This window comes from Diabrotica undecimpunctata, chromosome 3, assembly GCF_040954645.1.
Source record: "Diabrotica undecimpunctata isolate CICGRU chromosome 3, icDiaUnde3, whole genome shotgun sequence".
In the NCBI taxonomy this organism is placed as follows: Eukaryota; Metazoa; Arthropoda; class Insecta; order Coleoptera; family Chrysomelidae; genus Diabrotica; species Diabrotica undecimpunctata.
The window spans coordinates 50,839,164-50,867,054 of NC_092805.1; the positions used below are offsets into that span (position 1 = coordinate 50,839,164).

The 27,891-nt window shown below is 33.2% G+C and overlaps 1 protein-coding gene across 1 annotated transcript; it reads right to left on the reverse strand.

Moving 5' to 3' along the window:
* Positions 1-1,091: 1,091 nt before the first annotated feature.
* LOC140436786 (uncharacterized) lies at positions 1,092-27,587 on the reverse strand. Its single transcript, XM_072525873.1, has 2 exons — positions 27,171-27,587; positions 1,092-4,585 (listed from the first exon to the last, which is right to left on the reverse strand). The coding sequence occupies exons 1-2, from the start codon at positions 27,400-27,402 to the stop codon at positions 2,280-2,282; spliced, it is 2,538 nt and encodes an 845-aa protein (XP_072381974.1). The 5' UTR covers positions 27,403-27,587; the 3' UTR covers positions 1,092-2,279.
* Positions 27,588-27,891: the final 304 nt, after the last annotated feature.

The window sequence follows — 27,891 nt, forward strand, 5'->3', positions numbered from 1 at the left end:
TCGTGAACATTCAGGACAATAGTCTTCTCTCTTGGTGAATAGACAGACTTACTGACTGAACGCAACAGTACCGGTGTAAAACTTGATGATGTTGATGATGAAGCCATCACAAACAATCCAACAAAACGAGCACGAGCGAAAGGTACGTATGTTCGTAGGTATATGGAATAAAAAATCACTCACGCACTGCATATAATTCGCAAAAGAAATATTCGAGACGCTAATTACTGCCGTAGACGCGGACACACCGACGAGCCGTAAATTACATGCGATCAAAAACGTACTAAACAAAAAAATTGTTTTCGTTCGTAATAACTTCACCCTTTTAAGTTAAGTTTCGAATATAAACTGAACAAACGAGGCACGTGGCCAAAGCATACCCATTATATTATTAAAAATCTGGGGGATTCCATCGTAATTATCTTGCAACGAATAGTACCTTCGGATATGAATTCCAGGTTTTCTAGTAAAGTGATTAAACGCAAAGATTAGTATTGAAATATCCAAAGAGATAAGGTATTCTTATTTACAAAATTGTTAATGGTTAAATTCTTATTTTTATTAATATAATATAATTACATAACATTAGCCGTGAAAGTTTTAATTGTTTTTTGCTAAATATATCAGTATTAAAATATTATTAATATTATATATATATAACAGTATTAAAAACTATTATATTATTATTTAATGAATAAACACCTCAGGAACGCCTATGGTTTACGACCGTTTTATGAGTTTGAGGCACATTTCGTGCTCTCAACAATTTATGAACGGAGAATAGACGCATATACTATGCTGTGGACAAAGTATATTCAAAGAATATAGATGCATTTAAAACCATTATGAAAGATATAGTTAGGAAGAAGTGAGAAAGGAGTACGAACGGAGCTATTTATTTACCTTTACGCTGAATCAAATTTCAACGCAATTGATTTGCAAAATGTCTTTCTTTAAAATCTTTTTTTATATATTAAATTGTTAAAATTTTATTTACTGTAATAAAAAAATAAATACTTTTAGTTTAGAATAAAAACTTTATTATAACTTTAATTAAATTATAACTTTAAATTAAAAAAAGGTTTGTTCCAACACTACAAAAACCGTCACGTAACCTTTTACTATATTGTATTCCTACCCAAAAATTAACGAAACATTTTAAAAAAAATTTAAAATATATTCAATCAAAATTTCATTTTCTCAGGAATTTTCATTAAACTTTTTCGACTATTTTATACTGTTCAAAAATCATTTAATGAAACTTTTTACTAAATTTTGAAATTTTCCATTTCGCCGAAACTTACAAACTTCCATTTCATCCGTAATCTTTCAATAACAACAAAAAGCATTCTTGAATTATTTTTGAAATATTTAAGAGTAACTTTTAATGAATAGTCCATGTGAAATTTTTACGCTGTATGGGTACTATTTAATCTTGTTTTAAAATAACAACTACTAGTAAAACATAATTTTCACAATGAATAAATATTGGTCAAATTATTACAAATAGTCTTAAATTGATTTATATTTAATTGAAACTAAACTGATGACATTAAATAAAAATAAAATAAATTTTATGTATAAATTTATGACATTTACTAAAATATAATCTGGATAATATTATTTGGATCAATTATATTTCAGTTTGCTCCCTCCCACAGGCCCCAATATTCTTTACCACTTCGGTCGTCCATTTTTTTGTATACTAGTTAACACAATTCACCCACAGGGTCCCTTCGCTAAACGATGTTTTATGGAACTGCAGAAGTTCATTTTGACCTCCGATAGGAGCCTCATCAAGTGCTTGTTCCACATTGTAAATGATCAAATTTGCTTGAGCCCGATCTAGTTGAGTGTCAGGATGGTGTCTGTGGCACCATTCTGAACACTTTTGTCAGGTGCTTTATGACATAGTCTGTTCGTTAGGGCCCTTTGGTTTCTTAACCACTCTCTTACGAGAGGGGTGATGGTATTCTCCCGAATTCTTTTTTTATCCTCGGGTGTTGCTGATTTGGTTTTCTTGGGATTTGCTATGGTCCATGTCCCAGCCGCCATTTTTTCTCATCTTCCTTTGGTGCAAACTCATATGTTTTTTTTATATTGGGAAACTGCTTAAAACAAATTTCACACTTGTATGGTTTTTCTCCTAAGTGCACTCTCAAATGCTTTTTCAAAATTGTCTTTTCGCTAAAATGCTTTAAACAAATTTCACATTTGTATGGTTTTTCTCCAGTGTGCAATCTCATGTTGTTTCATAGTACTTAGTTGAGAAAACTGCTTTAAACAAATTTCACACTTGTATGGTTTTCTCCAGTGTGCAATCTCAAATGTGTTTTTAAATTACCATTTATTGCGAATTGTTTAAAACAAATTTCACACTTGTATGGTTTTTCTCCAGTGTGTAATCTCAAATGTGTTTTTAAATTACAATTTATTGCGAACTGTTTAAAACAAATTTCACACTTGTATGGTTTTTCTCCAGTGTGTAATCTTATATGTTGTTTCATACTAATTAGATAAGGAAACTGCTTTAAACAAATTTCACATTTGTATAGATTTTCTCCAGTGTGCAATCTCATATGTTGTTTCATAGTACTTAGTTGAGTAAACTGCTTTAAACAAATTTCACACTTGTATGGTTTTTCTCCAGAGTGCACTCTCAAATGCTTTTTCAAAATTGTCTTTTCGCTAAAATGCTTTAAACAAATTTCACATTTGTATGGTTTTTCTCCAGTGTGCAGTCTCATATGATGTTTCACAGTACTAAGGTGAGAAAACTGCTTTAAACAAATTTCACACTTGTATGGTTTTTCTCCAGTGTGTAATCTCATATGTTGTTTCATACTATATAGATAAGAAAACTCCTTTAAACAAATTTCACATTTATATGGTTTTTCTCCACTGTGCAATCTCTTATGTTGTTTCATATAACTTAGGTCAGAAAACTGCTTTAAACAAATTTCACACTTGTACGGTTTTTCTCCAGAGTGCACTCTCAAATGCTTTTTCAAAATTGTCTTTTCGCTAAAATGCTTTAAACAAATTTCACATTTGTATGGTTTTTCACCAGTGTGCAATCTCATATGTTGTTTCATCTTACATAATTGAGAAAACTGCTTTAAACAAATTTCACATTTGTATAGATTTTCTCCAGTGTGCAATCTCATATGTTGTTTCATAGTACTTAGTTGAGAAAACTGCTTTAAACAAATTTCACACTTGTATGGTTTTTCTCCAGAGTGCACTTTCAAATGCTTTTTCAAAGATGTCTTTTCGCTAAAATGCTTTAAACAAATTTCACATTTGTATGGTTTTTCTCCAGTGTGCAATCTCATATGTTGTTTCACAGTACTAAGGTGAGAAAACTGCTTTAAACAAATTTCACATTTGTATGGTTTTTCTCCACTGTGCAATCTCATATGTTGTTTCATAATACTTAGTTGAGAAAACTGCTTTAAACAAATTTTACACTTGTAAGGTTTATCGCCAGTGTGACTGTGTCTATGTTTATCTAAAGTAATTTTCTGAGTGAATTGCTTAAAACAAGTTTCACATTTGTACGGCATTTCTCCAGTGTGCAGTCTCAAATGTGTTTTTAAGTTAACTTTTAGTGTGAACTGTTTAGAACAAATTTCACATTTGTATGGTTTTTCCCCACTGTGCAATCTCATATGTTGTTTCATATTACTAACTTGAGAAAACTGCTTTAAACAAATTTCACACTTGTATGGTTTTTCTCCAGTGTGCAATCTCATATGTTGTTTCAAAGCACTAAGGTAAGAAAACTGCTTTAAACAAATTTCACATTTGTATGGTTTTCCTCCACTGTGAAATCTCATATGTTGTTTCATATTACTTAGTTGAGAAAACTGCTTTAAACAAATTTCACAATTGTATGGTTTTTCTTCAGTATGCACTCTCAAATGCTGTTTTAAAATTGTCGTTTCGCTAAAATGCTTAAAACAAATTTCACATTTGTATTGTTTTTCTCCACTGTGCAATCTTATATGTTGTTTCATCTTACATAATTCAGAAAACTGCTTTAAACAAATTTCACATTTGTATGGATTTTCCCCACTGTGAAATCTCATATGTTGTTTCATATTACTTAGTTGAGAAAACGGCTTTAAACAAATTTCACACTTGTATCGTTTTTCTTCAGTGTGACTGTGTCTGTGTTTATCTAAAGTAATTTTTTGAGTGAATTGCTTAAAACACGTTTCACATTTGTACGGCATTTCTCCAGTGTGCAGTCTCAAATGTGTTTTTAAGTTACCTTTTAGTGTGAACTGTTTAGAACAAATTTCACATTTGTATGGTTTTTTTCCACTGTGCAATCTCATATGTTGTTTCATATTACTTATTTGAGAAAACTGCTTTAAACAAATTTCACACTGGTATGGCTTCTCTCCAGTGTGAATTTTCATGTGTTGATTTAATGAACTTCTATTGGCAAATTGCTTAACACAAATTTCACATTTTAATGTATTTTCTTCAACTGATTGACTCAAATGGTGTTCTTTATTACATGTATGTACATGTTTTGTTTTCATACTTTCCAATGTATTCTCCTCTTGGCGAAAGCCTAAAATAAAAACTAACATATATTTTTTCGCCAAGAAATATAGATGAAATATAATAAATCTAAATATTATTTACAGGCAAGTCCAATTCTATAAAAATAAAAATACATTTTTTACACAATAACAGCCTACAAGAATAATAATAAATTAAATTAAAATGACAAACAAGACAAAAACGTTTTAAAATTATTTAAACAACACTGTTACAGTTAACAGTGTTGTTTAATAACAATAACAGTGTTGTGTAAATAATCATATATATATATATATATATATATATATATATATATATATATATATATATATATATATATATATATATATATATATATATATATATATATATATAACGGAAACAATTATTTTTCAAGGAATTATTTTTTTCAATTAGTTCCAAAAATAGGTCTCTTTGTTTTCTTCGGCTCTCAAGAGAAAGGACGTTGTCAAACAGTGTTATCTCTATAAATATAAAGTTGAACCTTTTCGATACTGTTGCCGTAAAAGTACGATTTTTATTTGCAGCTTTGATGAGCGAGCGTTGTACTATTACGCAAATTAATCTCGTACATTTTTAAGTATTTACATCTTTGAAGAGCTATAATCGTAATAGTACGTTTTATATTGTCTATCTTGCTTACTAGTATCGTTCATGTACGTTACTATCCAGAAATACACCATACTGATGCAGTACATACACTGCACACATCACCCACCCTAGCGCCATACATTCTGAATACCGTTTTTTTTTTGAAGTTTTACGAAAAAAAAAAATCTACTACTTCGACAAAACTAATATAAACAAACTGCCGACAAACGAAAAACGATTCAACCACTTCAATATAAAGAATGTAAACTACTGAGTGACCGTCTCGATCGCAAAGTGCAAAATTCCGGCGCCGTATATGAGCAACGCGCAACCGATATTTGACCCGTAGCGAAAGGGTTAAAATCGATATAAGGGAAAAAATATTTTTAACTTTTTTAAGCCTCCTAATGTAGATTAAGTAGCGTGGGCTCACGAATGTAGAAGTAAAGAACTTTAGTCCAGATTAATATTTGTAAAGTTACGAGTTATTCCCTCTACGAGACCCAAATTTTTCATCGGTTTTTGTACTATGCTGATCATATGACTATTAAAACTAAGAGAATTATAACATAGTAATACTTAAATCCCTGATGTTAAAGCATTTTAAGTCATCTACAGTGTAGGTAAAAGTTTATGGTCGGTATTATAGAATTTAACAGGATATCTAACACAGATATAAAATCATATTTTCAGCGAATAGACAAAGACAACAATCATTTTCCCATGATCTCCTCTTCACATTTCTAATAGACGCCCAGTGAGGCGATTATTTCCGATCCAGTTTATAATACCTAAGAAACAGCGACAAGATTGCCTTTATTACATATTTTAATTAAAACATTGAATTGATTAAAAAAATTGGCGATCAGTGGCGCGGTTATATTGCCATTCAAAACTGGATGATTATATTAAAAATAAAATGACACAAATACTGGTACAAAATTTCTTAAATCCATGAGAAATTTACAGATTCTCATTATTATTTGACGAAATAGTAACCTAATTTCAAATAAAACAAGATAATTTTGGCAACATCATCATCATCATCAGTGGCGCTACAACTCTTCGTGAGTCTTTGCCGCGTTTACTATTGCCTTCCATGTTTGTCGGTCCTGTGCCAGTAATTTCCATTGTCGCACTCCCATTTTCTCTAGATCTTCTTTGACTGCATTTTTCCACCTTTTTCTAGACCGCCCTACAGACCTTCTTCCCTCTGGCCTTTCCCAGAACGCATTGTTTATAAGGCGATTTCGTTACTGCGTATCACATGCCCTGCCCATTTGAGTCTATTGGCCTTTATATATCTGACTAGATTTTCTTTTCCGAATAGAGACTCTAGCTCGTTATTGTATCTGCCCCTCCATTCGTTTGTCACGCTGTCTCTGCAAGGGCCATTTTGGCAACATCGCCATTTATCTATCCTCTTCAATAGGATGGATGAATATGAGACAGGTTGAAGGCTATGCTATGTATTTTAGAGGTGGGTCATGTACGTTTTTATCGTTAACGAAACTGAGCCGTTTTTCATAAACAAGTAACTAGTTAATTGTTTAACAGTAGTTTCAAATAAGCGAGTACACAAACAAACATACTGGCTATTATCGTTTATGAGTATATATATTGAAGTGAAAGCAACTAACGAAGGATATATTTATTATAACTTGAAAAATAAATTAAACAATACAAATAGTACTTACATTTACATTACACATTATTATTAAATCGCAAATCGTCTCAATTGACATTTACAAACATAAGTTTTTCCACTTTACTTGTTGTTAACTGTGTTCTTCTTTTATTTAAAATTAAACCAGATTTTGAACATGTCTTTACAAGGAACAGATGTTGCTACAATATTACAATATTTTATGAATATAGTGGTTAAGTTAGGATATACATGGCGATGGTTTTTCCACCACTGTAATGGACAGTTCCAATCTCCGTTCGAATTTTTTCTGGGTAATATATCAGACAAATACATGTCAACTTCTTTCATAGCTCTCGATACAGGTGTACGTTTAGATGAGTCATGTCCAATTAATTCATCAAAAATACACCATGGACTTAAGTCATCTTTATCGGTTTCTTTTTCTTGTACTGGTTGATTTTCAATAGTACAATCTTCTTTTTCTTTAACTATAAAAGTAACCAGCTTCTTAACTCTTCCTTTTGTTTTTTAGCTTAATTTTATTAAAAAATCCCTGCATTTTAAATCCTTATTTGTCGTTAACGAAAAGAAGAATAGTGCTTGCCAATAAGTACTATTACGGCTTAAGGAAACATATGGCCCCAAAACTACCCAGAAAAATTAAAGTTACCATATATAAAACATTAATAAGGCCAGTGTTAACATACGGGTCTGAAACGTGGTCACTTACACAGAACGACCAATAATTGCTTAAATGTTTCGAGAGAAAAATTTTAAGGAAAATAGATGGAGGAATCCAAGAACAGGGTTTGTGGCGTAGGCGCTACAACTTTGAGTTATACAGAAGTTTTGGGAAACCTGACGTCGTAAAATGTAATAAATTAGCACGCCTTCGATGGATAGGATATGTTATTAGGCGAAATGAAGATGCAACGATCAGAAAAATTTTCGACCAAAAAGGACCAGTGGGAAGACGAGCCAGAGGAAGACCAAAACTTAGGTATCAAGATAACATAGAGAATGATCTAAAATCCATTGGAGTAAAAGCATGGAGAAGAGTTTCCAGAGACAGGGGCGAATGGAAGATTGTTCTGAAGAAGGCTTTGGCTCATAACGAGCTGTAATGCCACTGATGATGATGATGATTTGTCGTTAACGAATCTACGGCTTCTCACTGTAAGCCAACTAGTTGATTGTTTGTTCCAAAAAACTACGTTTTGAGTAGACGTAAACACAGGAGCAACGAACACTTTACACCTACGAGGACGATCAGATGATCTGAGAGACTACTACAAAACTAAAAATAAAATAACTATGTATTCTAATTAATGAATGAGTTTCGATTTTCGATTAATCTGCGTTTTCGATTTCAAATCTTTATTGATAGTTCGTCAAAGGATTTATTTGTTGTAAATATTCAAGTAAGAAGTCTTTTCTTAGTCAAAATTATTTACCTAGTATAAGAATAATAATTTTATTTTCAAAAAATGCACATTTGTAGAAGATGCAGATTTTATGCTCCACTTTCTGAATATTGCAATGATTGAAACTTCTCCTGATCTATTTCTATCCGTTCCGACTACTTCTACTACAAGTACTGACATACTGCTACCGCCAACCAAGCGTCAAAAGGTGATGGATACTTCCATTAATAAAAAGATTAGGTTAGAACAAAATATACAAATAGATATGAATTTACTAAACCTATGCAAATACTCGTTTCATCCGTTTTCCATAGTTGAAGAAAGAGCTTTTAAAAAGTTTTCCAGGTGGATTCCTGGATATAAATTGAAAACAAAAAAAACTTTGTCAGGTTCATTACTTCAGGAATGTTATATCAAAACTGAGCAAATTATTAGAGCAAAAGTTGTTAAAGAAGTAGAAAATATCTGCATTACTACTGACCTCTGGACATCTGGAGTAACTGAGAGTTACATCGCATTAACAGGACATTATTTAAACGAAAATTTAAAACGGTTTTATTAGGCTGCTGCCATTTTTCTGGAAACCATAATTAAGAAAACATCGCTTTTAAAATTAGTGAAATTATTAATCAGTGGAGTCTAAAAGGAAAAGTAAATTTTGCAGTAACTGATAATGCCTCAAATATAGTAAAAGGTATTAAAGATATTTGGGATGGAAACATTTAAATTGTTTTGCTCATACGTTAAATTTATTGGTGAAGGACGAACTTAAATGCTATCGTGTACAAATAGATAAAATAAAAAAAGTCGATTTCTTCGACATTTCGACAAAAAACACATTTCAAAAAAAAGAACCTTATCTTCAGAAAGGCTTTTAAAGTGTCAATTACAACATAACAAAGTTCCCAAACTGCCAATCCTGCCGAATCTTGGCCTCCGCTTTCCATGTTTAGTAACGGTTTGCAATTGCAGTGGCAATTCTATGGTGAATTTCCTGGGAGTGCTCTACGAGCCGTTAATGCAGTGGTTCCCCTTTGCCTTCTGCATTCTTATGCCGTTGACCAATATTTGTTGATTCACCGCCTTCGGGTCCGATTTCTACCTAGTACAATTACTAAAAGCGGGTTTAGCAGAAAGATTTAGAGGGATAGAACAGAGTGGCACATTGTCATTATGTACATTTATGAATTCACGATTTAAAATGCAGGGATTTTCTGATAAAAATGAAGCTAAAAAAACAAAAGAAAGAGTTAAGAAGCTGGTTACTTCTATAATTAAAGAAAAAGGAGATTGTACTATTGAAAATCAATCAGTACAAGAAAAAGAAACCGATAAAGATGACTTAAGTGGTGTTGACTCATCTAAACGTACACATGTACCGAGAGCTATATAAAAAGTCGACATGTATTTGTCTGATGATATATTACCCAGAAAAAATTCGAACGGAGATTGGAACTGTCCATTACAGTGGTGGAAGAACCATCGCCATATATATCCTAACTTAACCACTATATTCATAAAATATTGTAATATTGTAGCAAGATCGGTTCCTTGTGAACAATCTAGTTTAATTTTAAATAAAAGAAGAACACGGTTAAAAACAAGTAAAGTGGAAAAAATTATGTTTTTACATGTCAATTTAGACGATTCGCGATTTAATAATAACGTGTAATGTAAATGTAAGTACGATTTACTATTTGTATTGTTTAATTTATTTTTCAAGTTATAATAAATATATCCTTCATTAGTCTCTTTCACTTCAATACATATACACATAAACGATAATAGCCAATATATTTGTTTATGTACTCTCTTACTTGAAACTACTGTTAAAAAATCAACTAGTTGAATAATTTAACGTTACTTGTTTACGAAAAATGGTTCAGTTGCGTAAACGATAAAAACGTCAACGACCCACCTCTACTCGTTACCACAATATTAAAAATCAGTGTCCTTACTTACACCACGACATTGCCAAATAATTATGTATGAAGCTTTTTTATTGTGGCGTCATAATGCAGTTTATTATTTCTATTGGGAATAGGGCACAATGTGAAACATGAATAAATTTTATTTATATAAAACGATTTCCGAAGTGGAAATCAAAATGTTCAATTACTCATATTGTAAAGTAAAATTGTGGCATATAGCCAGTAAAACACAGTAAGCTGCCATTTAAATCAATTCGCCCAAATTTGATTATCTTAAAACATTGTTCAAATGCTAAAAAGACAACAGGTCAAATAAAACCAATACGTTTGGCAACGTTGAACTTCCGCTCTTTTATTAATTTCCAGTAATGCATTTTCGACGATATAAAGGGCGGACCTAATATACCTCTCTCTTTTTAAACAGGTGTTTCTCTCTCCATCTCACGTAAGGTCCATACCGACCATAAAATTTTACCTATACTGTATAAATACAAGGATGTTGCAGACGTAACATATCAGTTAAGCTTATTAATTATCTTTCCTGGGCTGTGGAATAAACTCGACGTGATGGAAATACTGAGTAATTGCTCTTGGTCCCTACTAATGTGAGGGGAGCAAGACTGATGAAACCAAGAACAGTCTAAATAGCGTCCGGCGTCGGTGCAGCGAGTGGCCGCCAGACGCTGAAAGGCGCGGCAATCATTACCTATTACTGCGTTTTCGGCAATTGTGGCGAAAATCTGAAGCCGCTCAGGCCGTCTCTGCCACCTTCCAAGTCTGCAGCACAATTTACAGCCACCAAATGGTCAGTGACCATGACCAGTGACATTGGACCCGAACTCCGAGTACAATCAGAAAATATTGTTACGAACATCTAATCGGCGTGGCCCGTGTAACGGTTGCATTTCGAAAGCGACTAGAAGTTTCCGGCGATGTATCGAGCGCGAGAGAGATCAACCCGTCAAATAGGCGAATTAGAGGTGGGCTACTCCAGAATGTTCTAGTACTGTCTACTCTAGAAAAGTCACTATATTTTATATATAAGCATACCTTCTAGGAGTGAAGTTTAGTTGATAAAAGATAATCGAACTGTAAACTTATAAATAAATATATTTATATAAATTCGAACCGCTCGTTTTATTTAAAAATGTTACAGTTGGTGTCAGGTGTGAGGATAATTGATTTATTTAAAAAATAAATTCAGCAGTGACTTTTGAAAAAGACTTTTGAACTCTTGAAAAGTATTGTTCGTCGCGAACTACCGCGTAGTTCGATAGTGAACTTTGTACGAAAGAACATTTAAAAAAGTACGTGTGTGCCTGACCAAAGATGTTACTAGTAGAACTTTCAGTAAAACAGTTGCGTGAGCAACTAGAAGAACGCGATGAAGACTGCAGCAGGTCCAAGAAGATACTCCAAGAACGAATGAAGACTGTTCTCAACAAGAATGGAGAAGACCCAGAGACACTCCAGTTCCAGTCAGCAGAAGAAGCAGTTTTAACGAAAATAAAAAATGTGTCGCAAATGATTGAAGAAACTTAAAAAAAAAATGATAATAAATTTGAAAACGTCTCGCAAATGATTGAAGAATCTTCTAGGAAGAATGATGAGAATGTTTCCAAAAGATTCGATGAAACGTGTCAAATTATTAAAGAAGCAGATGGACAAAATGACGAGAAATTCGAAAATGTTGCTAGAAGATTCGACGAGAGTTCTCAAATTATTAAAGAAGTATGTAAACAAAACAATGAGAAATTTGAAGAAGTTTCTAAAACATTCGATATACGATATTCGAGACCATGATAACTAACACTAAAGTTACACCAGTTAATACAGTAGCTCTAGATCCGGTAGTGAAAGAAGAATCAACTAGAGACGAAACGACACATCATATGAGATTCAAATTGCCACCATTTCAAGGAAAGTTTTCTTGGTCCATATACCTTAGACAATTTGAAGCTATTGCGACAGCCAATCATTGGACAGAACAAGAAAAAGCTGTTTCCTTGACTGCTGCTTTACGAGGCGATGCTGCGGATATTCTAAGATCAATTCCTAAGGGTCAAGAAAAATGTTACCAGACCTTGTTCACTCGACTACACAAACGTTACGGAGATGCCCATCTACAACAAGTCTACAAGGCGCAACTAAGAAGTAGAATTCAACAAGCAAGTGAAAATTTGCAAGAGTTTGAAGCAGATGTTGCTCGTATAGTGCGGTTGGCTTATCCGGAGGTACCAGACAACATTTTGAAAGAAATTGCTCTAGATACCTTCGTTAATGGGTTAAAAGAAAGTGAATTACAGAAAGCTTTACAACTAGCAAGACCGAAAGTTCTAGATGAAGCGCTCGCTATTGCCTTGGAACATGAAACAGCTAGTCAAACTTCACGGAGCCATCGAGTAAGAACCATTGAAGAAGGCGACGAACCAAACGATGAACGTCTGGAAGAAATGGTACGAAAAGCAGTTCGTAACACGATGCCGAAAAGACGCGAGTCCAGACGTTGGAATTGTGGTCACGTAGGTCACATTCGCCGTAATTGCAAAAAAATCATACAACAGTCGAAAAACTAGAACGGGTCGACACCAAGGGGCAACTGCCGACCTCGAGAAACACAGCCCCCATAGTAACTGTTAACATTACGTCCTCCGGTGGAATTCATAGCTTGTACATCGAGGGTCGTATCAATAATATATGTAGATCGTTTTTGGTAGATATAGGTGCAACAAGAACTATTGCACGTTGCAGGCTAATATGTCAGTATCCATTGCCCAGACCACAGTGAAACGTAGAGTATTAATTGCAGAGATTTCCGACGAGTTCATATTGGGGATGGATTTAATAAGGAAAGTTGGGGCTGTATTGAATAAAAGATGGAGTTCTCGAGATCAGTGGTGAAGGGTTGCCGTTTCGTGAAGACAAAGAATCGAAGCCACGAAGACAGTGTGTTCCCGTGGTTTCGATTTGTTCTATGAATACTAATAAGAAAACATCGAAATCTAAGTATCCAAAGGAGCTTGTTGAGATTGTGATTAAAACGTGCCAAGATCTTGATGATGAACGTACTAAAAAAGTAAAGTCTATGCTGAAAGAATTTCCAGATATTTTTGCCATTTATACGAATGATAAGGGCAAAACAAGCATAGTAAAGCATAAAATGAATACCGGAGATGCTCAGACACTCAGACAACAAGCTAGACGACTTCCATTTGCGAAAAGAGATGAAGCCGAAGATATCATCAAAGATATGAACAAACAAGGGGTAATTGAACCATCAAACAGTCCATGGACATCACCAGTAGTGCTAGTAAAGAAAAAAGAAGGTTCAACGCGTTTTTGTATTGACTACCGACAGCTCAATACGGTAACTAAAAAAGATAGTTACCCTTTGCCCAGAATAGACGACAGTTTGGATACTCTTTCTTGTTCTCGTTGGTTCTCCACACTCGATCTAAAAAGTGGATATTGGCAAGTAGACATGGAGCCAGCTGATCAGGAAAAAAACCGCATTCTCGATAGGATCAGGGCTTTGGCAGTTCACAGTTATGCCCTTTGGTTTATGTAATGCCCCTGCCACATTTAGAAGATTAATGGAGGCAGTTTTAAAAGGTCTAACGTAGAAAACATGCCTGGTTTATTTGGATGATGTAATTGTGGTTCGAAGATCCTTCGATGAACATGCCAACCATCTGAAAGAAGTCTTTCAACGATTCAGGGCAGCGAATTTGAAGTTAAGTCCGAAGAAATGTCACATGTTTCGACGAGAAGTAAAGTACTTGGGACATATTGTCGCAAGTAATGGTGTAACAGCTGATCCTGAAAAACTTAAGCAGCCATTAAGGATTGGCCAGTAGCAAGAGATAAATACGAAATTAGAAGTTTTCTTGGACTATGTACATATTACCGACGTTTTGTCAAAGGATTTTCCAACATCTCCAAGCTATTAACAAAGTTGACAGAAGAAGGCAAAGAATATACATGGAGCGAAGAGTGTCAAAAAGCTTTCGAACAATTAAAAATGGCTCTGATCATTGCACCGTTGCACCGTTGGACACCGATGCCAGCAACAGTGTAATAGGAGCTGTTCTCTCCCAAATCCAAGATGGGCAGGAAAAAGGCATCGCTTACTTTAGCAAAGTCTTGTCGAAACCAGAAAGAAACTATTGCATTACTAGAAGAGAATTGCTAGGCGTAGTGAAGGCTTGCGAGCATTTTCATAAATACTTGTATGGCAGAAAGTTTCTTCTTCGTACGGATCACGCCGCTTTAAAATGGTTTCTACAATTCCGTAATCCAGAGGGCCAGGAAGAGTTTCACTTAAATGCTGATACTCTTTCGAGACGACCATGCAGTGCAAATTGTAATCACTGTCTTAAATTAGAAGAACAACTTTGCCCTGTGAGACGAACCACCGTCATTAATGAGCAATGGCAGCCTCGACAGCTACAAGACGCTCAAGCAGATGATCCATGTATAAAAAGAGTATTGGATTGGATGCGTCGAAGTAAAAGACCTTCTTGGCAAGACATTAGTGCATGTAGTCCAGAAGTCAAGTGTTACTGGAGCCAATGGAATTGCCTAGTGCTGAAAGATGATCTTCTGTATAGAACCTTTGAGAACGATGATGGTACAGAATCTAAGCTTCAGTTGATTGTACCTAAAAGTAACGTGTCAGAAGTATTTCGTCAGTTGGATGACAGTGCATCAGGTGGGCACTTTGGTATTACGAAGACTCTGCAAAAGGTTCGAGAACGGTTCTATTGGGTCAACTGTAAAGATGATGTAAGAAGGTGGTACCGGAAATGTGAACTGTGTGTAACCAGTAATAGTCCAGTTGGTAAAAAGAGGGCACCCATGAAACAGTACAATGTTGGTAGTCCTATGGAAAGAGTAGCAATCGACATTGCAGGTCCGCTTCCAGAGACGAATGATGGAAATAAATATATCCTGGTAGCTTTGGATTATACTGAGGCCTTTGCGATACCAAATCAAGAAGCTGCTACCGTTGCAGAGGTACTTGTTAAAGAATTTTTCAGCCGATTTGGTGTTCCCTTGGAGATCCACTCCGACCAAGGGCCAAACTTCGAGTCAACCCTTTTCCAAAACGTTTGTAAATTGATTGGTGTCAATAAGACTAGAACTACACCCCTACATCCTCAATCAGATGGAATGGTCGAGAGGATGGACCGAACGATGGGTAAACACATGTCCAAAGTTGTATCAGAACATCAAAGAGATTGGGACCAGCACATTCATTTCATCACAACAACATTCATGAACTTGCCCGACAACACATCCAGTTAGCCAGTGACAGAATGAAAGATCAATATGATTCTCGATGCAAAAATGAAAGCTATGAAGTAGGTGATCTTGTTTGGCTTTATAATCCACAACGTCGTCGAGGCTTGTGTCCTAAATTGCAAAGACAATGGGAAGGTCCGTACGAAATTAAAAAAAAATCGAACCGCTAGTTTTATTTAAAAACGTTACAATATTATCGACTCCCTATCCATCCTTTATCCTTCCATCTCCACAAAGTGTAGGATAAACAGCTATACTGAGGAACGCCAGGCGATATACGAGCGTTGCTGCCACTAGTTCAATCGAGATGTCATTGAACCTTGCATGGCGAACTACCGAAAACTTTATTTTCTAACCTTTAGGTCAGTCAGTAGGGCCAATAGTAGCGTAAATTTAAAATCGCGACTGAATTGAGCTGCCACGTTATCCGCCATCTTGAATTTAAAGGAGAATCGTTTTTGATCAATACTTTCGCCATTTTTAATTTTTCGACAAAAATGATAAGAATTGAAATTGTTGTAAACGCAATTTCCTAAAATTTCTTCTTTGCAAATGCTTTCGTGTGGTCGATATTTTTCGAGTTAAGGAAAAAATAGTGACATTACATAATAATTGAATTATCTCGTTCATTATTAACTTTACAACATAAAATGTACATAAACAAAAATGGAGAGAAATCTTTTTCAAACGAGGAAGTAATAAGAGAGTAAATAGGTTTATTTTTAACTGGGAACCCAGGGTACTGGAATTACAAAATTGAACTTGTGGATACATTTGGGGAAGAATGTTTTTTTTTAATTTTTGGTTCTTATATTCGTTTGGGGATTTCTCCACTAATGATTCAATCCGACTTTCAGACCGAATGAGCATCTGTCTCCTTCATGATCACCCCGTGATAATGGAGATTAGACTGGACCATTTTGAAGTTTCTCACCATTCCACCCCGGAATCGAGACTCCTACAGGAACACATTACTGTTTTATAGTTGGTACGTTTATGTTTATTATTATGTTTATTACGGTAAACTGTTGTGTGCACATTAGTCAGTTTCCGGAATTCAGTTTTTTATTATTGTTTTTTTATTAACGTAACTTGACTTCACATAGTACAAAAGTAGAACGCCGCAAATTTGAACCCCGCTTATCCAAACCAAAAGTCCGAAAGTGAAAAAAATTCAAGACAAAAACTTAAAAACAGGTTTATTATATAGAGTAAAACCAGAAAATTGAACAATGTAGGATTAATAGGACTTTGACATTTAAAATTTCTTAAAAATGAATACATACGTACTTTATACATAGTGCTTATAAAGGTTGAACCATGGACGTATAAACACAGATGGACTCAGTTATTTACATAAAAATGTGAAGCCAAAATTATTTGACTAGGTCACATTCTCAGCACCTTCAAATGTTGTCACATTTTTTTATTAAAATATCTTATTCACGTATCGCTGAAAATATTACTATATTTATTTTATACTCTACAGGTGCTATCAAACCAAAATAATAATTTATTACTTATATTAATATATTAAATTTTAATTAAAACATCAAATGTGCACATAGTGTGCATATCATTTAATAATAGCGTATAACAGATATCAACCAATTATTTTATATGTAGAAGCACTGAAACCTATTTATTAATGGCAACGGTGTTTACATTTCTCTGTCTTATGGCTCTACGTCAAACTTCAAATGCTGTTCCATGTCATGTCCATGTTTTGTTTACTTTTTACCCAAGATGAGGAAAAGTTGTTTTTCGATATTTTGGCTGTATTTTAAGTGATATTTGTAAATAGTGAAATAAACAAATTATAATAATGGTGCTACAGTTTTGCATTTGCAAAAAAACGAAATATTTACATCCCAATGTCTCATTTAATTTGTAAGTACTGTTTGTTTACATTATTTAAGATGAGGAACTGAGGAAGCCTGTGTGTTTACATTTTAAAATATGTCTTTCATAGGCGTACCATTGGGTTTATTCATATTAATTAATGTATTGAACAAGATATTAGTTCATGAAATTAGTATAGACATTTTTAAATTGTAAGTAGACATCATCTGATTAAAAAGATCTGTTTAGTAGCTTTTTAATTTAATATTTCTCATGAATTAACAATAAATTAGTGAAATGAATAAAACTCATTTATTTTTCTATGTAGGTTTCCAAATAATATTGATTAATGATGAAACTTACTCTAAACTTCAATAGAGAAAACAGTATAAAAAAACTTTTCAAAAGCATCCTTTTTGGTTATTTAAACTTGTAAGGAAGCTGAAAAATATTTCAGATTTTTTAATAAAACTATAAATATCTACAACAGACTAGTTAAACACCTTATGAATATTTTGATTAATAAAACCATACAAAATGTCCCAAAATCAATCTATGAGCATTTTGGTGACCATATGTATGATGAAGATGCAATCGATGGTCACTCTATGCAACTTTTAAAATTGGTTCTTGAGAAATATTTTAAAATTGGAATTCATCATGAAACGAGGACTACTTTAGATGCTAACACCGTGCGCATAAGAAGCGTTCTTACTAAGACTGTTTTATTTCGCAATCAATAAAAATTTATTTCTATACCAACGTCTTCTATTATGTCTATTTACCATTTTTATTTTAATATTTCTGTTCGGTAAATAGCTTTCCAATAATTTATACATTTTCACGCCTACTTTTTAATAAGTAGGTATATTTGCAAATAATTTTATGTCAAATGCCAGCAAGAGCTTTGGAATGATCAATAAATAATTTTGTAGCAGAAACCCTTACTACGTGGAATCTATTGATATTGTATTAAAACAAATTTGTCACAATTTGAAAAAATATGCTTTAACACATTATCAATAAATATAGGTATGCACTTAAATTTGACAAATGTATATTTTTTTTTTTACCGTAGAATTATTTGATACCTATTAAAAAATTAACTTGAGCTCAACTATATTTTATTGTATTAATTTTAAAGCAAATAAAATTGTATTTTATTTTTTCTATAAAAACGTGTTTTTATACATTATTACTACTTCCAATTATTAACTTCTGAATAATTATCCCCGCGAGTAAAAATTCAAGCACGCTTATGCTCATTGAGGAAGTGTCACAGTCTATCGATACCCGTTTTACTCCCCTTTACCCTCTTGTCCAGGAATATCGAAGCTTCAAAACAGTGTGTGTTTAAGGTATCTTATTGCTGGGTCCATCTATGTTTATACGTCCATGGGTTGAACATAAACTTATGTCGGTTCTCTTGTAGTTAACTTGAGTCCAAAAATATTGTCCACACTCTTGCGAAAACGTTTGCAGCCCTAAGGCGCATTCTTAAAGAAGTTGGTCACTTTCTTCTGACGCATAGAGGTGTACCTCTATGCGTCATACGATGCAGCGGTACGATGTTGAACCATTTACGCATAAACATTACATCGACCGGAGCAGAGTTCTGCTCCACGTAACATGTAGCCACATCCAGAGCTTTCGTGGCATCTGTGTGTGACACTCGATCTGGCAGGAAAACTTCTTCCTCACTATCTTCTTCTTCATTAGGGTGGCCTTAAGGTTGAACCAAGTCTACAATATCTTCATTAGAAAATTCTTGGTGCCCATTGTTGTCATCTTCAATCCATTGTGCAATTTCACATTTTTGTTTTGTTTTTAAATCTGGCTTCAAAACTTCTTCCATAATTTTCTAATTAAAGTCTCAGGCGGTTGTCCCAGGCCTCAGCCACCAAATGAGTGACATCTTTTATGATGATTTTTTTCAGGTTGTCAGTAATGGAACTTTTCTCACTTCTAATACAGACCGCAACAATTTTTTTCTATAGTACAGTTTTATAAATTTTTCTATAGTACAGTTTTGTAAACTGTGTAGCATTTCGATTTACCTTGTATATGTTAAAACACCGAAAAATATTCTCAATCTTTTTGCGTCGCTTAGATTGATAATATAAACATTTTAGGATGTTTATATTAACAAATTGCATCTGTTTGATCTTTATTCCGAATATTAGAGTTTTTGCGGATCAAATAAACAGGAATTTTTCTGTTTATGTTTTGTTTATAACGAGTTGGTAGAATGATGTCACTTTTCAATTAACCACGATAGGAGTCGGTTTCGTTGTTTAGTCCAGATTTTCTTCAAATTCGTTATTCTTTTTGGTCATCGGAAATTCAAGTGTAGTGTATTAGCAGTTAGTTAGAGTTGGGAATTTGGATTCGGAAGAAATAGCTATATATATATATATATATATATATATATATATATATATATATATATATATATATATATTTATATATATATATGTATATATATAGTGTAGTATAGGTGCTTTTTAACACATAAACACCTATTTTTAAAATATAACAGACATTCAAAAATAGCGATGGATCAAAAACTTATAGTTTTACAAAAAACTACTATACAGTATAATAAACTTAACAGTAAATAAACACCACTGGTACTTTTTAAGACAGTATAATGCTTTAACTGAATAAAAATCGCGGTAAATTGATATGTCAAGAAAACTCGTTTACTATGATTACAAATATTGGGTTCGAGTGTTCTTGACTACGTCACACGCCTAGGTCAGCTGTCAAATGTCATGTGCAATATCATACCTTGTGTTCATTGTAACGCGCTGATGCGTAGCCAGTGTCATTGTTTGTGTTTAGTCGCTAACTCGCTGTGCTGTACAGTTCATTACGTTTTTATTCATCTTACTTAAAATTGTTTCTCACTGGTACTGATTTTTTATTGCACTGATACAGAAGATACTTTTGGTCACCGCTGAACGGAAACATACCTTTTGTACATTGAAAGACAAATTGGAAAGTTTTAAAGAGATTGGACAACGGATAAAGTGCAGCAAACATAGCTTTGGAATTGGGAGTATGTACAGCCACTATAAGTGACTGGAAGAAAAACAGAGCAAAAATTGAAAAGTTTTCAAGCACTACAGGTGAGAAAACATTAGGAAAACGACGTAATTCTGCTGTGCCAGCTCACGATTTCGTTGACGAAGCAGTTATCCTGTGGTTTACTCAGGAAAGGCAAAAGGGAGTCCCCCTTAGTGGTCCTTTCATTCAAGAAAAAGCATTGAAACTTAATGAGCTCATGAATGGCGGTCCTTCATTTACGACAAGTAATGGTTGGTTAAGTCGCTGGAAAACAAGTATAATGTGCGTCAACTTACAGTTACAGGCGAAAAGTTATCCTCAGACGTCGCCGCCGCTAGCACATTTGTATTGGAATTTAAAGATATTATAAACAATTATTAGTCGCAATAAATTTACAATGCAGATGAAACTGCACTTACTTTCAAATTGCTGCCTACCAAAAATCTTGCCTCAGAAGAAGCTTGTGCACCTGGCTTTAAATGCCAATGGTCATTGACAAATCTAAACAACCATGAGCTTTGAAAGACGTTAACATAAACGCTGTGCCTGTTTATTATAAGGCCCAAAGGAAAGCATGGATGAATAGTGCACTTTTTAAGGAGTGGTTTGAAAAACAATTTGTTCGATCCGTTTCAAAATTCAATAAGGAAGTGGGGCTTTCCAACAGAATCCTACTTTTCTTAGATAATGCTACATCACACATTGAAGTAAAGGAACTTGTATGTGATGAAATTAAAGCTGTTTTCCTATCACCAAATGTGGCAACATTGTTGCAACAGAAATATATAATTGCTTATAGGGGGTTGAAAGTGGGGACTGGGCTTTTATTTATTTATTTATTAACGGAATACCACCCAATTTAATATATACACAAAGTATTACAAGTATTATCTAGTCATACAATAATTATAAAGATATAGTAAATATGTATGAAAAGAATTGGCGATGCAGCTATATAGAAAAAAGAAACAAATATTAAAATTATATAAAGCACATAGCAAATATAAATCACATAAAATTACAAAATTTTTTTTTAAACACATTCTACAGACATTTTCCGAAGCGCACAGCAACAAATCAAAGTCTATTCTATTTCCATTTAGAATGATTCTACTCAGTGGAGAATGCCTACCAAAGTTAGAGCGATGAAATTTAATTGCAAAATTATGAGATGTTCTAGTAACTCTAGAGGGAACATTAAAGTCAATTAGAGACAGTAGATCATTGCAATTAATTTTTGAATTCAGTAGTTTATGAAGAAACAAAACATCAGCATACATCCGTCTGGAAGATAGCCTAGGAAGGTTTAATGTATTTCTAATTTCTGAGTAGGAATGGTCGCTTAAAGGTTTGTGTAATTTAAAACTTAAGTACCTAATGAATTTATTTTGGACTTTTTCAAGCTTGTCTATATGGACTTCATAAGTGGGTGACCAAACGACTGAGCAATACTCAAGAACAGATCTAACTAGGGAAATGTAAATCAGTCTGATGGAATTAATGTTATGCAAACATCTAGAGGTTATAATAATGAAGCCTAACATTTTAAATGCCTGGTTATTCACATAATCAAAATGAGCGCAAAAATTTAGTTTGGAATCTAATTGAACACCTAGATCTCTTACAGTTGAGACAGCCTTCAGTGGTTCTTCAGCTAATTTGTAATTATAAGAGAGGTTGTTAATTCTTCTACAGAAACTAATAAAGTGACATTTTCCAACATTAATGCTCATTTGGTTCCAATTGCACCATGCCATAATTTTGTTAATATCAATTTGGAGTTTTTCACAATCCGAGACGTCTTCGATAATTCTATAGATTTTTAAATCATCAGCAAAAAGCAAAAATTTAGAGTTAATTTGAGATTTAATGTCATTAACAAATATATTAAAAAGGAAAGGCCCTAAGTGGCTTCCTTGTGGAACACCAGATGTTACGGAGATCTCACTAGATTGAAAGTGTTTAATTCTAACAAGTTGTATTCTGCTAGTTAGGTAACTACATAACCAGTTATACAGATTTCCTGTAAATCCAATAGTTTTAAGCTTGTTACACAACAATTTATGATTCACAGTGTCAAATACTTTGGAGAAATCTGTATAAATAGCATCCACCTGTAGTCTCCTTTCCAAAGCATCAGATATGTATTGCGTGAAAAGTAAAAGATTTGTCGAAGTTGATCTAACTGAAAGAAAACCATGTTGCTCTTCAATTAGTACATTGCATAAAAGTGTTTTAATAGAGTCACATATTATACTCTCTAGTATTTTAGGAATAGAAGAAAGAATGCTTATTGGTCTGTAGTTAGCTATGTTACTCCTGTCGCCTGATTTATGAATAGGAACAATAAAACTAGATTTCCACAAACTTGGACAAATACCTGAATCAAGTGAATGAGAAAACAGAAAATATATGGGATGGGTTAAAGTACATCTACATTTTTTTAATAGTATGGGTGGAATTCCATCTGGCCCAGAGCCCTTATAAATGTCTAAATTGGCTAATCTTTCAAATATGATTTCAAAGATACATTACAAGAATTTAGACTCACTGTTTTCTCATACTCTAAGATGGGCTGTATTAAATCGTCATCATTTGCTCTGTAAATATTTTGAAAGCATTGCGCAAAGCTATTAACAATATCCGCACCATTATTAAGCATTGTGTTTCCAAAAAACATTGTGTTTGGTAGACCATTATTTTTGCGTTTGCTGTTAACAAAATTCCAAAAGTGCTTTACGTTTGAACTAATTCTAGATTCAGTTTGACTTATATAAATTTCATGACATGACCTGCTTAGTTCTTTGCATTTGGTTCTCAAGGAAGAGAAAAGTAGATAATCGTCCCAAGAATTTGTTTGTTTATATATCTTATGAGCAATTTTTTTCCTAAATATTAATGATTTTAGGTCATTAGTCATCCAACGAGGAAATTTGGGATTTTTTAATCTTGTACGTGGTATTGAACAATTGACACCAAACTGCAATATGGAGTAGAACAGTTCCGTGGCTTCGTTAATATCTCTGCAAATACCTAAAACGTTCTCCCAGGAGATACTAGCAAGATACATATTAAGAGCAAAATAGTCTCCTCTCCTAAAATTGAAGGCAAAACTATTATATTGAAGCTCGGGCATATTATCTTTTATAGCTAAAGAAATTGATAACGCAGGATGATTACGATCACAAGGCAATAAATAATCGTTAGCAATTTCAACTGTTACATTTTCATTATCATTTGCAAAAACTAGGTCAAGTAAAACTCCGTTGCAATTTGTGATTTGATTGAGCTGAAATAGGTTATGAAATGCAAAAGTATCAACTAAAGTATCAGTAGCAGTGTTACTATTATTACTAAAGACACCTCTTTCATCATGGTACCATTCGCTGTTTGGCAGATTGTAGTCTCGTGTTAGAATGAACTTGTGTTCAGGAAAATTGTTACAGACGGATTCTATACTAATACAATGATTCTCATAGCATATTAAGGCTGAATTAGGCGGAAGATAAACTGTACCGAGTATATAGCATTGATTCAGAATGCAAACTTCGACAAACAGTTCCTCCAAGTGAACATGTGGTAATAGAATAGACCTCGATGAGTAACATTTTTTAACTGCAATAAGGACACCCCCTCCAATTACTTTAACACTAGTTAATGGAGAGCGATCCTTTCGATATATATTAAAATCTAAAAGTCCCAATTCGTCACTACTGATACCATCACACAACCACGACTCAGTAAATGTAAGCACATCATAGTCAGTTGTAGCAGCACTTTCTTCAAGAGCACCAAGCTTAGTTCTAATTCCTCTAACATTCTGATAATATACTGTTAGTTCATTAGACACAATGTGGGAGGTACCCCTGGAATTCAGTTTTTTTTCTGGATTACTATTTTTGGTACGCCACGAATGTACCTAATGGTAAGATTTTCTTCACCTTTTGAAACCCTATCTGCCAAATTAGTACGAAGTTCACTAAGGTATTTTCTCTGTAGATAGGTGGAATCGGAGCTAATCTTAATATTGGATGCAGCAAGTTTATTTTTATTTTTTAAAATTGATAGTGCTACATTCTTATTTTCAAGGACTACTTTAAGTGGACGTGACATATTATTCTTGATATTACCAAGTCTAATGACTTTTTTAACTTGAATATTGGGATTGATCACGCTTAAAGTTTGTTTAACTTTCTTCATATCTTCTTCGATTCTTGCTGGTGCGGTGCTAGAGTTGGTTTCATGGAGGTTATAAATAATAATATTATAGTTTATTCGTCTTCCGGGTTTGGACCGTGTCATTTGTGAGTGACCCAAAAGTGGGTTCATCTGATTATGAAAATTATCTGAAAGTGGGTTCATCTTAGATGAACCCACTTTTGGGTCACTCACAAATGACACGGTCCAAACCCGGAAGACGAATAAACTATAATTCTGACTCTGGCCGTGGAAGCCTACGATTTCATAATAATAATATTATTTTCACGGAATTTACGTTCCTCCACTTCCTGGATGATGGTGTCAAGATCTGTGGCTTTGTTATCTCTAGGCAGTTCTAGTGAGCTAATTTTATCAATAAGTTGATTTGCTTCTTCATCATAGGAATCATTTTAATACCCTCCTCACAGGATTTGCAAAAAAGTTTAAGGACTCTTCTACCCTTCAACTCCAACACCCTGATTTCTGATGCTGTCAGATTGGCACATTGATGATGAATATTCTGATTGCAACCATCACAAACCCAATATTCACCACCCTTGACATCCAACAAACTTTTTGTGCATGACATATTTAAAAAAATTTTAGATCAAGTACTGGCCTATCTTCTAAATATATTATTTGTAGAAGTACTGATAACTTTTTATGAAGAGTACTTAAGTTTTTGTTGAACTCAATTAGGAGAATATGTGCTTCTAATTGCAAATAAATGCAATTTCTGGAACATTCACTAATAAATATGAAAAATAACTTACAGATTAATAGGGTCTGAACTATTACGGGTTTTTTGATACCAAACAACACATTAATCACTAATAAATATCACTTAGGGCTGGAGATACGGTAAACAAACAAACCGAAACGTTTGCGAACAGCCACTCTTGCTTTGGTTAGAGAGCTTAAGTCGTTGGTAAGTATCTTTATTTGAGGGACTGGAAGGAGTAACTAGAAATGAAAAAATCATAAAAATATTTACAGAGATTTCCTGGGCAACAAACACAAGAAGCTTCGTAAACTATTTGGATTGGACGCCGTTTAAAAGAATACTCTTGCTGGATAAAAAGAAAGGCTTTTCTTTCCTCAAAAATTTGAAATGGTGAAAATCATTTTAAAGGAAATAATTTTAAACTCCTGGTTTAAAAAGATACAAAAAGACATATTTATTATTATTTCACATCAACAGTTATTACAAATAATATTAACCAAATTTATCAACAAATCTTACAGTGGGGCGACAGTTGTAACGATTTTATAACTATTTAAATCATTATTAGAAATGACAAATATCTAAATTTTTCAAAGGAGCTTACATAGGGTTTACATTTGAACAAAACAGAATTCAAAATCATGGTTATGTATAAAACAACAGAAAAGGATAATACTGACTGTCATATGTGGAAATGACATATCAAACCTTTTTGAAATATTTATTAAATATTAGTTAAATAAAGTTAACTTTATTTAAAAGAAATATGACAATTAGCTGATCCATAAAACTTATAATTTTATTTATTTATAATTTTTAGTTTGTCATGAAAGCAAATGTTTTTATTAACGAAAAAATGTTTAGTTTACTTGGAGTAAACTGTTATTGTTATTTCTTTAATATGCTACTATCACCTGTATCCACTAACTTTTAAACACTTATTTTGGAAACCTGTTGAATTTTCTAACTTATAATTCCCCAATTATTTGGGGAAGTTTATTACTAAGTGAAAACTACTGTTGTCACTTTCAGGGCCGTAATTTCTAGTGCTTGTTAAATTTTGCTCTAATTTTTGTAAAAACTTTAATTTTATATAAGAAAGTATATTTTTTAGGCAATGCTATCATGAAAAAACTGTATAGAGCATGTTAATTCATGATGAAAAATAATCTGTTAAATAGAAAACACTAGAGGTGTTTACACCCTGTGATTTAACAGCTGTGATTAGAAAATAACAATCATAACTTGTGAATAACCACAAAATATACTGTGATTTTGATTTCGGACTTATTCTATGTCTGTAGTTCTTGATCTCTAAAATGTGATGTGTGTTACATGTGAGACATGTAACAGGATAACAAGAAACGAGATAGAGGTAGTTGGCGCAATGGCAGTATTGTGAAGTCTCTTTCTAATGAGGAAGTAAAGGCAAAGATAACATTATATCGTCTTTGGAGAAATATGATTAGTGTACTATTAGTATGAAAACAAATATTTGAAGAAAATAAAAACAGTATTTAGAATTACAGTTCATTGAGTTTGTGTAACTCGTCATATTTGTATCGATATTTAATAATTTTTATTCTCATACATTTTAAAAATGTCATCAGTGCCAAATAAAAAAAAGAAAAGGTTAACATATGTATATAACTATTTCGTTGCTCTGTTAAATCACAATCACAGGTAAAAATCACAATGAATAAAAAATCACGATCACAGTTGTACCTGTGATTGCAGAAGCACAGTTTAGCCCATCACTAGAAAACACATAAAAATAAATCACTAGCTGAAGCAGAATGCATGGATATATGTTTCAGGTTCATAGAACTCTAAACCTAGTACTCTTGTGGTCTACTTACCCCTTGGATTTGTTTGTCTTTCTAATGACGTAAGTTTATGTTCCTCTGGTTCTATTTCAGTCTTTATGGGAATTTTCGTTAAGGCTGCATAATCAAATGTATCCTGAGTACTTCCTCTTTTAGGTTCCTCCTTAATTTCAATTTTACAAATATCCAAAAGACCATCATCAACAGCATGATAATATATTTCTGCTTGAAACCTCTCATCACTATCTTCTTGTTTTACTTCCATTTGTATAAACTTCGGTTTTGGCTTTGGCCAGTTTTGGATTCTTTTTAAGCAATATACTGTGCTTTTGGGTTAAATTGTTTTTTTTTAGGGCAATGAACATAACCTTGGCATCTGGATTATGCGTCACAGTGTTGCCAAATTTTTTTGTATAAAGTATAGGAGTTTTTAAAATAAAGATACTTTGACGAAATTATAATTTTTTGTTATGAGAAGCCACAATTTTTGAATTCATATTAAAAAGCATTCATAAATGTAGTTTCTAAACTATTAATTTTACCTTAGGCATAATTTTAATGGTTTTTATTATATACATAAGTATTTGTTAAATTCAAGATATAATTTTATTTTATAATATGTATACGTATAATTTTTATGCTTTTAATTATATATGTATTTTTCACGTTTTTGTTTGTTTTAAATTTTCATTTCATATAATTATATTAAAAGTGCTTTTGCCCATAATTTTTATATGTGAGAGTATGAAATAAT